General features: G+C 45.8%; 1 protein-coding gene across 5 annotated transcripts in view; it reads left to right on the forward strand.

The window, feature by feature from the left end:
* The window catches only part of tox2 (TOX high mobility group box family member 2), a 195,678-nt gene that overhangs the window by 118,273 nt on the left and 59,413 nt on the right, over positions 1-17,992 (forward strand). For all 5 annotated transcript variants that reach the window (XM_063040981.1, XM_063040984.1, XM_063040980.1 and 2 more), the window contains exon 2: positions 4,697-4,762. In XM_063040981.1, coding sequence (XP_062897051.1) covers positions 4,697-4,762 — 66 coding nt within the window. The remainder of the gene's footprint in view (positions 1-4,696; positions 4,763-17,992) is intronic.

Raw genomic sequence — 17,992 nt, forward strand, 5'->3', positions numbered from 1 at the left:
TGGTGAGGATCTTTGATGATGGATGCTGCTTTTCTATGACAACAGTTCATGTAGATGTGATCAGTGTTTGGGAGAGTTTTACCCTTGATGTCCTGGGCTAAATCCACTACCTTTTGTAGGATTTTCTGCTCAAAGGCATTGGTGTTCCCGTACCGGGCCACAATGCAGCCAGTCAGCACACTTTCCACCACACATCTATAGAAGTTTGCCATGGTTTCTGATGACATGCCGAATCTCTGCAGACTCCTGAGGAAGTAGAGGTGTTGTTGTGCTTAATTCACAATAATATTTATATGGTGGGTCTAGGACAGGTCCTCTGAGATAGTGACACCCAGGAATTTAAAGTTACTGACCCTCTCCACCTCTGATGAATACTGGCTGATGGATCTCTGGTTTCCCTTTCCTCGAGTTTACAATCAGCTCCTTGGTCTTATTGACAGTGAGTGAGAGGTTGTTGTTATTACAACACACAGCCAAATTTTCAACCTCCCTCCTGTATGCTGATTCATCACCCCCTTTGATACAGCCCACAACAGTGGTGTCATCAGCAAACTTGTATATGGTGTTGGAGCTGTACTTATAAGCCACACAGCCACAGGTGTAAAGCGAGCAGAGCAGGGGCTAAGCACACATCCCTACAGCGCTTCTGTGCTGATGGAGGTCATGGAGGAGATGTTTTTCCCAATCCAAACTGATTGGGGTCTGCAAGTGTCAAGTTCAGGATCCAATTGCACAGGGGGTATTAAGGCTCAAGTCTTGGAGTTTATTGATTAGTTTTGAGGGGATGATAGTGTTAAATGCCAAGCTGTAATCAATAAAGAGCATCGTGATATATGCAGCTTTGCTGTCCAGATGTTCCAGGGTTGTGTGAAGAGCCAACGAGATAGCATCTGCTTGGGTAGGCAAACTGAAGCGATAGTCATTTACACAGGTTACCACACTCTTCTTGGACAATGGTACGATTGAAGACTGCTTGAAGCAAAGTGAGGATAGAAGGCATTGAGCTCATCTGGAAAAGCTCTGCTAGAATAAGAAGGTGGGGAAGGGGAGGGATACAAGCTGGCAGGTGATAGGTAAATCCAGGTGAAGGGAAAGGTGGCTGGGTGGGGGAAGGGCATAAAATAATAAGGTGATAGGTGGATAGGTGAAGAAGGAGGAATCTAATAGGAGAGGAGAGAAAGTGGGTCATGGGAGAAAGGAAGAAAGAGGGAAACCAGATGTAGGGGATGGGCAGGTAAGGTGAAGAAAAGAGGAAAGGGGGAAGCCAGAATGAGGAACGAAAAACGCCTGTCCTTTGTGCCTCGGATACAGTAATGCAGAGAGGAGGCCGGATGGACAGTCTGGCAGTAGGCAACTTGGGCCCAGTTTATTGTTTATTGTCCTGTGAGCAGGTACAGACAATGAAAATCCTTCAGCAACATCACAGGCACAGAGATAAAGGCAACCTGCAGAGTGCACACTACACCAGACAGTGAGGGAATACATCATCAGAGACAAGGCCATGATTGAGTAAGGAGTGGTCTCTGGTGCTGCACTACTGACATAAGGCTTGGGTTGCACGCTGCTTCTAGGCTTTTAATCCAGCCATGCATGGCCCAAGAAACTCATGGAGCATGAATTGAAAACGGATGGGGGTTAGGATTCAGTGACTGTGCCCTGCTGTTCACAGTGTACAACAGTGACGGGTCGTGTGGGGGTGAGGGGGGGGGGTCAGTGACTGTGCCCTGCTGTTCACAGTGTACAACAGTGATGGGTCGTGTGTGTGTGTGTGGGGGGGGGGGGTCAGTAATTGTGCCCTGCTGTTCATAGTGTACAGTAGTTTGTGAGGAAGTGGAAGTTATTATTATTTTCAAGGTTGCGCATAACACAGAACTGGGAGAGATTTTGAGCTGTTAGCATAATGCTGAGGCTCAGTACAACTTGCATTAAATGTGTGGGCAAATCATTGACAGATACAGTGGAATGTAGGGCAGTGTGAGACAACAGGATCAGAAGAAGTTGCAGAACATTGCAAACTCAGCCAGGTTCATCATGGGCACTGGCCTCCCCAGCATCAAGAACAGCTTCAAACTGCAATGCCTCAAACAGCAGCATCCATCATTAAGGACCCCACCACCAGGACATGCCCTCTTCTCATTGCTGTCATCAAGGGGGAGGTACAGGGGCCTGAAGATGCATACTCAATGTTTCAGGAACAGCCTCTACCACACCATCATCAGATTTCAGAATGAAAAATGAACCCAAGTATACAATTTTTTTCTATTTTACACCACTTAGTTAATTAATTTATATATATTTCTTATCGTAATTTATAGTTACTTTATTATGTATTGCAATGTACTGCTGCCGCAAAACAACAGATTTCATGACATATGCCAGTGATATTAAACCTGACTGTGATTCAGATCCCCTTTGGAAACAGTGGTGATGGGATGATAAGGACTGATGTACAGGGGTCATCTTGTCCACCAGTCACAGAAAGCAAACAGAAGTGTGCAGCAGTAGTAAACACAGATGTTATGTTGATCTCCATTGCAGTTGGTTTGAGTATAAACCATCCCTCCTACACTGAGCTCGGAACCAGAAAGACCCTCAATGAACACTCTCCTTCTGCTGCCCAGATAGGGACAACCTGCAGAAAGTCATTGGATAGTACCACTGTAACATGAGATAGTTGGGGCTCTGTGTCTGTGTGTTTGTATGTATGTGTGAGATCGTGGGTGTGTATCTACATTTGGTGGGTATGTGTGTTATTGTGGGTGTGTGTCTGTGTTTGTAGGTATGTGTCCATGTGTACGGAGGCATGGGATCCAAGGAGACCTTGCTTTGTGGATCCAGAATTGGCTTGCCCATAGAAGGCAAAGGGTGGTTGTAAATGGTTCGTATTCTACATGGAGATCGGTGACCAGTGGTGTTCTGCAGGGATCTGTTCTGGGACCCCTCCTCCTTGTGATTTTTATAAATGACCTGGATGAAGAAGTAGAAGGGTGGGTTGATAAGTTTGCTGATGACACAAAGCTTAGGAGTGTTGTGATACTCTGGAGGGTTGTCAGGTTACAGTGGGACATCAATTGGATGCAGAACTGGGCTGAGAAGTGGCAGATGGAGTTCAACCCAGATAAGTGTGAAGTGGTTCATTTTGGTAGGTCAAATATGAAGACAGAGTATTGCGTTAATAGTAAGACTCCTGGCAGTGTGGAGGATCAGAGAGATCTTGGGGTCCATGTTCATAGGACACTTAAAGCTGCTGCGCAGGTTAACAGTGTTGTTGAGACAGAGTATGGTGTGTTGGCCTTCATCAACCATGGGATTGAGCTCAAGAGCCATGATATAATGTTACAGCTATATAAGACCTTGGTCAGACACCACTTGGAGTACTGTGTTCAGTTCTGTTCACCTCTCTACAGGAAGGATGTGGATACTATAGAGAGAGTGCAGATAAGATTTACAAGGATGTTGCCTGATAATGGAGAGCATGCCTTATAAGAATAGAAAATGTAGAAAACATAGAAAGCCTACAGCACAATACAGGCCCTTTGGTCCACAAAGCTGTGCCGAACATCTCCTTACCTTAGAAATTACCTAGGGTTACCCATAGCCCTCTATTTTTCTAAGCTCCATGTACCTATTCAGGAATCTCTTAAAAGATCCTATAGTATTCCTATCGTATAGGTTGAGTGAACTTGGCCTTTTCTCCTTGGAGTGACGGAGGATGAGTGGTGATCTGATAAAGGTGTATAATATGATGTGAGGCATTAATTGTGTGGATAGTCAGAGGCTTTTTCCCAGGGCTGAAATGGCTAACATGAAGGGGCATAGTTTTAAGATGCTTAGAAGTAGGCACAAGGTGGATGTGGGGGGTAAGTTTTTCACACAGAGAGTGGTGGGTGCGTGGAACGTACTGCCAGCAATGGTGGTAGAGATGGATACAATAGGGTCTTTTAAGAGACTCTTACAAGCGTGTAGATAGGTACATGGAGATTAGAAAAATAGAGGGCTATGCGGTAGGGTACTTCTAGGCAGTTTCTAGAGTAGGTTACATGGTCAGCACAACATTGTGGGCCAAAGGACCTGTGATGAGCTGTAGATTTCTATGTTCTATCTTCCATGTGTCTGTGTGTGTCCTTGTGTATAATTGTGTGTGTGCGTGCATGTGTATTAACTAACTTCCCTACCCCACCCCACCCCCTCCCAGATTCTCCCTCCCATCTACATCTTGGGATAGTTTACAGCAGCCAACTTGCATGTGTTTGTGTGCGTCAAAACCAGAGCATCCCGGGTGGTTGCAGGGAGAATGTGCAAACTCCACATGGTGCCCAGTATCAAGTGCAGAGACTGGAGTGGATTATGCCTTCTTTCACTGCGTCTCCGCCCTAGGATGGCCTCCGGTTGTTAAAGAGCCACAAGCCACAACAGAGGTAGCCGAGGTACTGGGAAGGTGACTCCCTTCATGGCTCTGTGATGGGTGTATGGTCCTGAGACTTGGCCTTCCTGGTGTGTGACTGAGACCTGGATCAGGATAGTGTTTACCTGAAGGTGAGTGGTCTATACAGAGCCCAGTAGTGGGCAAAGGATGAAGAAACAAGGACCCAGCTCATACAAGAGCTGCTGGGAGGCTCTGGGCCTTGTGGTCAGAATGCTATAATGCATCAGTTTTATTCTCAGATGCTGAATTCTCTTCTCTTTTCTGTTTCAGTTTGATGGGGACAATATGTACATGAGCCTGACAGACGGCGGACAGGAATACCTGCCAGCTAATCAGGTGAGTTACATCTGTGATGAGTTTGCTCATTCTTGGAAACACTCCCAAGGTCTGGGAGAAATCAAACTGCAATGTGTCCAGTGGTAGAGATGTTGGTCCAGATGGAGACACCATCTCCATTTGGTTGCCTGGCCCGGAAATCTCTCACTGGTCCTTCGTCGTCGCTGGGTGTAATTTGTAAAACAGCCTTCCCACCCTTACCAGAATAGCTGCAATGGTTGAAAGAAGTAAAGGTGCTCTATCTACAAAAGGTAAGATCTCCCTATGGCTACACATTTTATTTCCTCTACCCATTCCCATTCTGTCATGTCAGTCCATGGCCTCATCTACTGTCGAAATGAAGCTAAACTCAGGTCGAAGGCACAGCACCTTATATTCCGACCAGGTATTCTCCAGATTGATGGCATGAATATCGATTTCTCCACCTTCTGATAATTTCTCCCCTTCCCCCTCCCCTTCTCCCTCCTTCTCCATTCTGATTTCCCTCTCATCTCTTTTCTCCTCACCTGATCATCACCTCCTCCTGGTTCCCCTGCTCCTTCCCTTTCTCTCATGGTTCACTCTCCTCTCAAATTAGATTCCTTCTTATTTAGCCCTTTACCTTTTCCATCTATCACCTCCCAGCTTCTTAATTCATCCCACCCTCCCCCCCCCTCACCTGGCTTTACCTATCACCTGCCAGCTTGGTATTCCTTCCCCTCCCCCCACCTTCTTATTCTGGCTTATTCCCCCTTCCTTTCCGTGAAGGGTCAACTGTTCATTCCCCTATATAGATGCTGCCTGAACTGCTGAGTTCCTCCTGCATTTTGTGTATGTTGGAAAAAAAAAGAGGCCCTCTCTAGGTTTGTGGGGCCATACTGTTGTAGATGCAGAGTATGCACTTTCTCCGTAGCTGCAACACTACATCCTGCATTCTGTTTTCTTTTTACTCAATATATTTTATGGAGTGATCTGTCAGGAAGGCACACTAACTCACTGCATCCCAGTACAATTGACAATAATAGATCAAAACCAATAAGCAGACATTAGACTCCCTGTACAAGTAAATCTGAAGTTTCCAGCATGCTACAGTCATGTTGGCATGTCTGTTCTGTTCCTGATTCCACAGTTAAAACAACAGGGAAAGGCAAAGCATTGCCTTGCAGAAAGTGGAGGAACTGGGGTTATAAGCACCTCTCCCTGCCCTATTCTAATCCTTCTCCGCAACCCTGCCCAGTATGCCCACTGTGATGTGTGCTGAGCATGTTGGACAACAGAGACACCAATTCTTGCAGAATTCCTCCTGCAGAATGTCCCTCTGTAACTCCATGGACACCATGAGTGTCTCAGTCCATAAAACCTAGAACAACACTCAGAATCAGAATTATTGCTGGCATATTGTGAATTGTACTGTTTTTTGGCAACAGTACACTGCAAGACATAAAAATATATTATAACTCACAATAAAAAACAAATAAATTGTTCAACAAATGGAATAACAGAGTAATGTTCATGGGTTCATGGACCATCGAGAAATCTGCTAGTGGAGGGGAAGAAGCTGTTCTTGAATCATTGAGTGTCGGTCTTCGGGTTCCTTTACCTCCTCCCTGATGGTAGTAATGAGAAGAGGGCATGTCCCAGATAGTGAAGATCCTTAGTGATGGATGATGCCTTCTTGAGACATCACCTCTTGAGGATGCCCTTGATGGTGGGGAGGGGTGCCTGTGATGGAACTACAACCCTCTGCAGCCTCTTTTACCAGACTGTGATGCAACCAATCATAATGCTCTCCACAGTACATCTGTATAATTTTGCTAGAGTCCTTGGTGACTTAGCATATCTCCTCAAACTCCTATTGAGGTTAACCCACTGGTGTGCCCTCTTTATAATTGCACCAATGTGTTGGAGCCCAGGACAGATCATCTGAGATGTTGAAGGCCAGGAACTTTAACTGCTCACCCCTTCCACTGCTGACCCCTTGATGAGGACTGGAGCATGTTCTCCCAAGTTCCCCTTCCTGAAGGCCACAGTCAATTCCTTGGTCTTACTGATATTGAAAGCAAGATTGTTGTTGCAACATTACTCAACCAGCTGATCTATCTTGCTCCTGTATGCCTCCTTGTTACTGTATGAAATTCTGCCAACAACAAGTGAAGTTATTGTCAAATTTGTAAGTGGTATGTGAGCTGTGGCTAGCTACATAGTCATGGGCATAGAGGGAGTAGAGCAGTTGGCTAAGCACACATCCTTGAGGTGCACCTGTGTTGATAGTAAGTGAGGAAAAGGTGTTATTTCCAATCCACACTGATTGTAGTCTCCCAATGAGGAAGTCAAGGATCCAGTTGCAGATGCCCAGGTTTTGAAGCTGGGTGATTAGTAGTGAGTGATGATGGTTTGAACACCAAGCTGTAATCAGTAAACAGTAGCCTGATGTATGACTTGTGGATGCCTTGGTCTTTTGTAGCAGAGTGGAAGTGGAGAGCCTGTGAGATTATGTCTGCTGTTGACCTGATGCATCAGTGGGTGAAATGCAGCTCATTGTGACTGTGCTGGCCCCTTTGAGAGAACTCTTAGATTAGTTCCACTCCCCTGCACTCTGACGATGACTGTCACTTTCAATGATTTATTTGTCTTCTTTTACAAACTTCCCAGACTTCAGCCCCCACACTCCAGTTGTGGAGGTCATGTGGACTATACCTCCACCTCTTCATATTCCCCTCAAATTCACCAAGTATTTCCCCTTCTCTTCCCTCCTCCCTCCAATGTTTCTCCTCTTCTCTCTCCCCCCGTCAATGGTCCTCACCTTCACTTCTCCCTCAGCGGTTCTCCTCTTCACTCCTCTCTTTCCCCCTCTTTGGTCCCCCTCCCGTGGATATTCCTCCACAGCCTTGCATTACTATCGAATTTCTGCTCATTAATGCTGTTGCTCTGAAGAACCTCCTGCTGTGCCTCTCCCGGAAAGGGGGGTGGGTGTGGGGAGGTGATGTCCATCCCAGCCCCTTCACACATCAAAACCCATTGACCACTGTTAAAACGTCTTGCTTTCTGATTACTAAATTCAACGGGAGGGCCATTGTCTGCATACAGACTCGGTCTCCATACATTTGGTGATGAAACGAAGTCAAAATTCCCCTTTCCACCAACTCAAGCAGCTTGGAGTTAAATCTGGCTGATGCCATTGTTATTCACCAATCACGTTTTTGCAACCATTTGACCTCTGAAATGATTGAGTCGTGTAATGAAATATGACATTGGGAAATAAAAAGGACTCATGACTATATTAGAAGTGACATCTGATCAAATTAGACTGAACTTTTAACCCTCTCGAAAACGCACGGTAAGTGAGCACTGAGGCAGTGCACAATTTAACAGGGTTGCCATGACAACATTGTCAACCCATGCATCTTACCCCAAATCCATCCCAACTGATCAAACTAAAACGAGCTTCCATCTGTGACTTTTATCAGTGCCGAGTTTAATTGCCGTGTAATTGCCGAATTTATGTTCCTTTCTCCCGAGTCCAAGTTTCCATCGCTGCTCGAAACCAGGAAATTATTGCCCCCTTTAGTTTAACGTCTGCAGTGAGAAATCTTCTGGAACCGATTACTGGGGACATGGACAGAGCTAAGGCTGTTTTTGGAGAGTCCTGTGGGTTTACAGAGGCTAAGCTCATGCCAGGGAGTATCTAGACATTAATTACCCGTAGGCTGGCCATGTGATGAGGAGGCAGGGTTAAGGGCAGGCTACTGAAGGTATGTTGGGGAGACCCTCCCTCATATGGAGGGTTTTAGATTATGCACTCAACCCACAGAGAGCTGTTAAGTTAAAATGATCAAGATTTGTATTTTTAGAAGTTACAAGAGTCATACAGTAAGGAAATAGGCTATTTGGCCCATCATGTTCTCACTGACCAGAAGGTATCTCTCTGTATTTATCCTCTCTGCCAAGATCATTAGTAACGATCTTTCAAGAATCAAGTGGTTCTGGAATGATTTCAGAGGACTGGAAAAATTCAAATGTCACTCCTCTCTCTAAGGAGGGAGGGAGGCAGAAGAAAAGAAATTATAGGCCAGTTAGCTTGACTTCAACGAATGGGAAGATGTTAGAGTCCATTATTAAGGATGAGGTTTCAGGGTACTAGGGAGCACATGATAAAATAAGTCAAAGTCAGCATGATTTCCTTAAGGGTAAACCTTGCCTGACAAATCTATTGAAATCCTTTGAGGAAGTAGACAACATTCGAAGTAAGCTTATTATCAAAGTATATACATGTCATGATATACAAAGCTGAGATTCATTTTCTTGTGTGCATACTCGATAAATCCATAATAGAATTACAACAATAATGGAATCCATGAAAGATCACACAAACCTGGGCACTCAACCAGTGTGCAAAAGACAACAGACTGTGCAAATAAGCAATAAATATTGAGAACATGAGATAACGTGTCCTTGAAAGTGAACCCATGGGATGTGGGAACATTTCAATGAAGGGCAGGTGAAATTATCACCTCTAGTTCAAGAGCCTGATGGTGGAGAGGTAATAAGTGTTCCTGAACCTGACAGTGTAAGTCCCGAGTCTCCTGTACCTTCTTCCCGATGACGGCAGCAAGAAGAGAGCATGGCTTGGGTGGTCGGTGTCCCTGATGATGGATGCTGCTTTCCTGGGTCAATGCTCCACGTAGATAGAAACAAAGAAAACCTACAACACAACACAGGCCCTTCGGCCCACAAAGTTGTGCCGAACCTGTCCTTACCTTAGAAATTACCTGGGGTTACCATAGCCCTCTATTTTTCTAAGTTCCATGTACCTATCCAGGGGTATCTTAAAAGACCCTATCATATCTGCGTCCACCACCGTCGCCAGCAGCCCATTCCACACACTCACCACTGTCTGTATAAAAAATGTGCCCCTGACATCTCCTCTGTATCTACTTCCAAGCACCTTAAAACTGTGCCCTCTCGTGCCAGCAATTTCAGCCCTGGGAAAAAGCCTCTGACTATCCACACGATCAATGCCTCATCATCTTATACACCTCTATCGGGTCACCACTCATCCTCCATTGCTCCAAGGAAAAAAGGCCAAGTTCACTCAACCTGTTCTCATAAGGCAATCTCCCCTGCACCCTTTCTATGGTTTTCACATCCTTCAAGGAACGTTTGATGGCTCTGGGTATGTACTCGCTGGAATTTAGAAGGATGAGGGAGATCTTATTGGAACCTTTCGAATGTTGAAAGGCTGAGACAGAGTGGATGTGGAAAGGATGTTTCCCATGGTGAGGGAGTCTAGGACAAGAGGGCACAGCTTCAGGATAGAGGGGCATCCATTTAAAACAGATGCAGAGTAATTTCTTTAGCCAGACAGTGGTGAATTTGAGGAATTTGTTACCTCAGGCAGCTGTGGAGGCCAGGTCATTGGGTGTATTTAAGGCAGAGCTTAACAGGTTCTTGATTGGTCATGGTATCAAAAGTTACAGGGAGAAGGCCGGGAAATGAGGCTGGGGAGGGGGAAAAAGGATCAGCCATGATGGAAAGGCAGAGCTGACTCGATGAGCCAAATGGCCTCATTCTGCTCCTATGTTTTATGGAATACAGAGCAGACTTGATGGCCTGAATGACCTAACTTTGCTCCTATGTTTTATGGTTTAAGATGCACAGGCTCAGGAGAATGTGCATGAGACGGCTGAATGTTTGAATGGCCCCCACTACTTTGCAAAGGGGAATGAAACCCACCTTCCTTACCAGCTCTGCCTGGTCTGGACTCTTAAGCAACCTGTGGGCTGATCAAACATACAAATCAACAGCTGCTCAGGAAGGAACGTGCCCTTCTCAGAGCAGCTGTGGACAGGCAGAGGCAAGACAACACCCACATGCTGAGGGCAGATTGTAAAGTCTTGCTGTGGTAGTCGGTAACTATGGTTCATACAATGGAGAGCAGGGTTCCTGCCCGTCTGCAACTGAGTTATGGACACTGAGTTCTAGTGCTGTTATTTTCTGAGCTGAGAATCCCTTTCAGACGATTTATTTTTCAGTGGAGATACCAGCAGTCATACCACTGCCGCTGGACTGAGATCCATGGAGCTAGTCACAGACTGCAGGTCTCCGAGGGGTCCTCTGCCTGGGTCCGGCCAAGCATCACCCAGCCACCACACAGTTGAGGAAATGGTCCCAGAAGGCATATCTTATTTCCTTCCAAGAATTATTAGCAAACTTCTTTCTCAGGAAGTGTTGTTTTCTCTAGGATTAAACAAAACACTGATGATATCCTTCGAACATTTCTGCATGCTGGCGGTGTAGAGCGCTTTATTGAGAGACTTCAAACAACAGAACAATGTGACAGGGCATAATGTGAAAACATCCATTTAGGAACAAACTTTGCTGTCAGCTCCTTCTCCTAAGCTCCCTCTCACTGCTCTGTGGCCCAGAGGACTGACACACCCACAGTCAGTGCTCAGCATGCCATGGAGCACATTCTGAAACATGCAGAAATTCCTCAGGGAGTGTCCTTCATAGCTTCACAATCTACCGTCCATGTCAGCATGTACCTCACACCGTCTACCCCTCTGAACACCACCAATGTCTATGGTCCACCATCTACAGCCCACATCCACAATCTACATCCACCAACAACTTCCACTGTCTACCCACAACATCCAGCAGCTACTGTCCACTAATACTTTATACTTTATACTTTATTGTCACCACACAATTGATACTAGAACATACAATCATCACAGCGATATTTGATTCTGCGCTTCGCACTCCCTGGAGTACAAATCGGTAGTAAATATTAAAAATTTAAATTATAAATCATAAATAGAAAATAGAAAAGGGAAAGTAAGGTAGTGCAAAAAAACCGAGAGGCAGGTCCGGATATTTGGAGGGTACGGCCCAGATCCGGGTCAGGATCCGTTCAGCAGTCTTATCACAGTTGGAAAGAAGCTGTTCTTAAATCTGGCTGTACGAGCCTTCAAGCTCCTGAGCCTTCTCCTGGAGGGAAAAGGGACGAAAAGTGTGTTGGCTGGGTGGGTCATGTCCTTGATTATCCTGGCAGCACTGCTTCGACAGCGTGCAGTGTAAAGTGAATCCAAGGACGGAAGATTGGTTTGTGTGGTGTGTTCACGATCTTCTGCAGCTTCTTTCAGTCTTGGACAGGACAACTTCCATACCAGGTTGTGATGCACCCTAGAAGAATGCTTTCTATGGTGCATCTATAAAAATTAGTGAGGGTTTTAGGGGACAGGCCAAATTTGTTTAGCTTTCTCAGGAAGTAAAGACGCTGGTGGGCCTTCTTGGCAGTGGACTCTGCTTGGTTGGACCAAGTCAGATCATTTGTGATATTGACTCCGAGGAACTTAAAGCTTTTGACCTGTTCCACTTGCGCACCACCGATGTAAATGGGGTCGTGCGGTCCGCTACTCCTTCTGAACTCAACAACCAATTCCTTCGTATTGCTGACATTGAGGGATAGGTTATTGTCTTCACTACCCACTGTTCATCGACAATGTCCACCACTACTGTCCACTGTCAACTGTCCATGTCCATCAGCAATGCCCACCACTACCATCTACTATCAACTGTCCACATCCACCGACAATGTCTACCACTACCGCCCACTACCCACTGTCCACTGACACTGACCACCGAAAATTTCCACTATTAACTGGCCACATCCACTGAAAATGTCCACAATCCATCATTTACCACCCACTGACAACATCCAGCAGCCATCATCTACTACCCACCTTTCACCTTCCATGTCCACCTACCATGTTCACGTTCCACATGCACTTTCCACATTCAGCTTCCACATCCACTTTCCACGTCCACCTTCCACATCCACCATCCATGTCCACCTTCCACGTCCACCTTCCACGTCCACCATCCATGTCCACATCCACCGTCCACATCCACTTTCCACATGCACTTTCCACGTCCACCTTCCATGTTCTCCTTCCATGTTCACCTTCCACATCCACCTTCCGCATCCACCTTCCATGTCCACCTTCCACGTCCACCTTCCACGTCCACCTTCCACGTCCACCTTCCACGTCCACCTTCCATGTCCACATCCACCGTCCACATCCACTTTCCACATGCACTTTCCATGTCCACCTTCCATGTCCACCTTCCACGTCCACCTTCCATGTCCACATCCACCATCCACAGCCACTTTCCACATGCACTTTCCACGTCCACCTTCCATGTTCACCTTCCATGTTTACCTTCCACGTCCACCTTCCACGTTCACCTTCCATGTTCACCTTCCACGTCCACCTTCAATGTGCACTTTCCACGTCCACCTTCCATGTCCACCTTCCACGTCCACCTTCCACATCCACCTTCCATGTCCACCTTCCACGTCCACTTTCCACATGCACTTTCCACATCCACTTTCACCTTCCATATCCACCTTCCACATGCACTTTCCACGTCCACCTTCCACGTCCACTTTCCACATTCATCTTCCACGTCCACCATCCGGTGTCCATTGTCCACATCAGCTTCCACTTTCCACATCCACTGCCCACTGCCCAAGCCAGTATTGAGGTGGTCACTAATGGTGGTATGGTATTTGGTTCCATCACAGCTCCTCAGCTCATGAAGCAGCCCAACCTGCACACAGCAAGACCTGGACAACAGTCGGGCACACAGCCATAATGTTCACACTGAAGTGTCAGGCAGTGACCATCTCCACCAGGAGAGTCGGGCGGCCTCCCCATCACTGAGACCCACCCATAATCACCATTAGCCAGGACCCTAACCGAACCACCCACAAAAATCAGTGCCTACAGGAGGGTGGCTGTTAGGTGGTGAGTGACTCACCCCCTCACCTCTTCACTGGAGTGGTTTGGTGATCCCAGTGAACCAATGGGCTGGTTGATCAGAGGTTCCACACTTGGTTCTCCTGTCCATATACAAACTGACTACACTGACCATGTACAGTCTGCACTGCTCTGCAGCCCATGCTGTGAAAGTGCATCCTGCTTCAGCTTGGGTAGCTCATGTTGGCAGAGGAGGCAGTAGTGGGGATTTTTTTGAGTCAGGAGTGTTGGTAGAGTAGTGATAGAGAACGAGGTGCAGGAATTCAATTCATGTCCATTATTTAAATTAGTGAGGACTTCATTATGCTATCCCAGACCACAGTGATGCCAACCTTTTGCATATGTGGACTCTCCAGTGTTCCTGAGCCCTGGTGAATTCGTTCACTCTTCCTCATATCAAAAGAATGAGCAAAGGCAGAAGATGTGGACAGTTACCCAATTCTGGAGTACATTTACAAGGAGTGCTGCCACAAGAAAGCAGCATCCATCAGCAAGTACCCCCACCATCGGAGCAGATACCTCTGCTGTGAAAAGGTTCCTCTCTTTCTACCCCATCTATCTCTCTCTTCATTTCAGATTCTTCCTGCTTCTTCCTCCGCTTCCGGGAGAAGAGACCCAGACTCTCCAGTCTCTCCAGGCCTGAACTGCTCCATCCAGGCAGTGTCCTCTGCACCCTCCCCAGTCCAGTCATGTCCTGCAGTGTGGTTACCAGAAATGTATGTGGTATTCCTAACTAATGTTTCAGAATATTGTAAGCACAGTTAATGAAGAAAATTATCTCACATACCAGACCAACCACCTCATCAGGTCCCGATGAAGGGTCTCGGCCTGAATCGTCAACCGTACTCTTTTCTATTGATGTTTGCCTAGCCTGTGAGTGCCTCCAGCATTTTGTGTGTGTTGCTTGGATTTCCAGCATCTGTAGATTTTCTCTAGATTGTGACCCCCACCACCTTACTGTATCCACTCATGCTGCCTCCTTGTGGGACCACTGGAGTGTACCCTTTGTGCAGTCCAGCCAGTCACTTGCAGAGTTTGAATTGAGGTGTTGTCTGTCACAGGTCATTGTAGTTCAGTTACATTATCCATAATGTTTGGACATGTTTTACCGAGACTTCTGAATCCACCTTATTCTTCAAAGAGAGTTTGAGAAGGAATGTACCAATTTACACACCGGTATTATACACCTACACAAGTGGGGATTGGGGGAGTGGGGTGGGTATGTGTTCTTGATGAAATCTCCCCTTGTCCATCACCAGTTCAAGGTGATGCATGCTTTTCATGCCCTTCTCTTTGTCTACCCTGTACTCCTGTCGGTCTCCATCTGCAGGTGTCTGGAACATTTACCATCATGTCCAACTCATTATAATGTCTCAAATCTTCCTGCTCCATCTAGTCTGCTTTCATCAACTGCTTAACTGATTAGATTTGAGTTTGCAATCTTTAGTCTACTTAGCAGTGTCTCAGCACCAGCTTTTGAGCGTGCTGACATTCAAAACTCCTACATCTGATGGCAGAGATCTCCATGAATGAATCATGGGGCTTTAAGCAGAGCGCAGGGGTACACACCAGCTCTGTAAGCACTGTGCTGGGCAGAGGGAATGTCTTCAGCTTCCTACAGAGATCTGACCTTCTGAGAAGAAAAGGTTAAATCTCAAATTGAACAGTTTAGAATTTACGATTCATATTTTCTTAAATGGCAAGTGAGCACATCAAATCTTCAGGGAAGAAATAAATATATCCTGGGAATGAAAATGAAAAACAATAAAAGGCCTCGACAAGATGACACAATCGAAATGACATACAGTCTGCAGCAACACAGAGCAATTCCCAGTCCATGTGGGATGAATTGGAAAAACTCTATTAAAAAGCACTTGAATGCCAGAGCAGAGAATTCATTGCCTGTGATAATTTAGGCTGGTGTAATATCAAGAGTCAGATTTTTGCCGACAAAATAAATTCTCAGTATTCATCTGCCTTTCCTGAAAGACCCAGGGAATTGCTTGAAATCTTCAATGTGCTTTGATATATGCAGAAGAAGCCTGCAATTTGCATTGAGATTTGAAGGTGCGTTCACTATCAGAGCACATATTGCAACAAAGAATAAGTGGAATGAAACATTTCTTTGATAACATTTTCTTAGCAAAGTTTCAGAAGTCTGGCCTCGCTTGCTGAGCCCTGTAGACCAGAAGGAGCAGAATTAGGCCATTTGGTCCATCGAGTCTGCTCCGCCATTCCATCTTTGCTGATATATTGTCCTCTCACCCCCATTCTCCTGCCTTCTCTGCGTAACTTTACCCTGCACTGAATATTCTAACCTGTACCGTGGGCTTCTCAGAACCTGTTGGATTTTTGGTACAGTACCCACTTTCCCATTGTCCATATACTGTATCTTGAAGATGACAGTGTGGGGTTGGCCTCAACTGTGTTTGCATCACAGCCTGAAATGGAAACAGCAATTTTGTTGAATGGAAAAGCCTACAAAACGTAGTGGATATTGCCCAGTTCATCATGGATAAAGCCCACCCCACCATTAAACACATCTACATGGAGCGCTGTTGCAGAAAAGCCGTATCTATCAACGACCCTACCAACCAGGCCATGCTCTCTTCTCACTACTGCCATCAGGAGGAAGGTACAGGAGCCTCAGGACTCACACCACCAAGTTGATAACTTCGCCCAACTTCACTCAACCCAACACTGAACTTTTCTCTCAACTTATGGGCTCACTTTCAAGGATTTTTCATCTCATGTTCTTGATATTTATTGATTATTTATTATTTACCTGTTTGTTTGTTTGTTTGTGTGTTTGTTTGTTTATTTATTGAGATACATCACAGAATAGGCCTTCCCAGTCCTTTGAGTCATGCTGCCCAGCAAACCCCCAATTTAATGCTGGCTCAATCATGGGACAATTTACAATAACCAATTGACTTACCAACCAGTACATCTTTGGACTGTGGGAGGGAGCTGGAGCATCCAGAGGAAACTCACACCATCACAGGGTGTACATACAAACTCCTTACAGGCAGCAATGGAAATTGAACCTGGGTCGCCTGTACTGTAAAGTGTTGGGCTAACCACTACACTACCATGCCGTCTCAATTACTATTTTGCTTGTTTTTTCCCCTTTGTACAAACAGTGAAAGCCCACAAGAAAATGACTCTCAGGGTTTTATTTGGTGACATTAATGTACTTCGATAATAAATTTTACTTTGATCTTTGGACTTTGAATGTAGTGATAGGGTGCAACATGAACCATAAAACAAGGTAGCTAATGCAGAGGGAAGTTTAGAAGGAAACAACTTTGGTTCGGTGATATACCTGTTTAGCTTTAAATACTTCACAGCCTGGCACAGTTCTGCTCACTGAGTGGCTGTTGTCTAAAAACTAAACTATCAAATTAACTTTCATACTTCCTCCTACAAATTCTGCAATGTTTCTTAATGTTTTGGAAACTTTGCATAGATCTGATTTCTGAGTGTGGGACTAGTCATATAGAACTCCTTAGATGATTAATAAGTCTGTAAATGCTAGATTCATAAGACCATGGGACATAGGAGCAGGATTAGGCCATTCTCCCCATCGAGTGCTGCACCATTCCATCATGCCTGATTTATTATCCCTCTCAACCCCATTCTCCTTCTCACTGCAAACTTTGATCCATTTACTGATCAAGAACCCATCAACCTTTGCTTTAAATATACCCAATGACTTTGACTCCTCAGCTGTCTGTAGCAATGAATACCACAAATTCTCCACCCTCTGGCTAAAGAAGTTGCTCCTCATCGCTGTTCTAAAGGTCCTTGTATTCTGAGGCTGTGCCCTCTGGTGCTAGATTCACATTCAGATGTACAGTACATTGAAAGGTACAGTGAAATGCATTGTCTGTGTTAACAACCAACACAACCCAAGGATGTGCTGGAGGCAGCCCGCAAGTGTCGGCACGCATTCCGGTCCCAACATAGCATGTCCACCATGGTCAGCAGAACAACGCAAAACACAACAAGCAACAGAAAAACAGCAAAACAAGCCCTGTTAAACCCCGCCACCCATCCTCTTGCCTGGACAGTCCTCCAACTCCAGGAGAGGCCTCCAAGATCTCTAGCCTTTAACATCAGGCTTCGACTTCTGAACTTCCAATTGACCTTGAGCTCTGTTCTTAGGTATCAACCCCTGGACTCTGAAGTCCAGCCTCAAACTCTGGTCACACTGACTAACCAGCCCTTGTGCCTCCTGTGCACAAGGCTTTCAAGTGTGGGGCAGAGGCCTGGACTGTGGATATCCTTTGTCACCTCTCCACGTCAGTGTCCTTCAAACATAACTCCTCCACCTTCCTGTCCTTAAACTCTAACGTGACCTCTAATGTCCCTCTCTGTCCCCAAAATCACCTCTGTGAACTCTAAAAACAGCTACATCTGAGCC

Source organism: Mobula hypostoma, chromosome 2 (assembly GCF_963921235.1).
Source record: "Mobula hypostoma chromosome 2, sMobHyp1.1, whole genome shotgun sequence".
NCBI lineage: Eukaryota > Metazoa > Chordata > Chondrichthyes > Myliobatiformes > Myliobatidae > Mobula > Mobula hypostoma.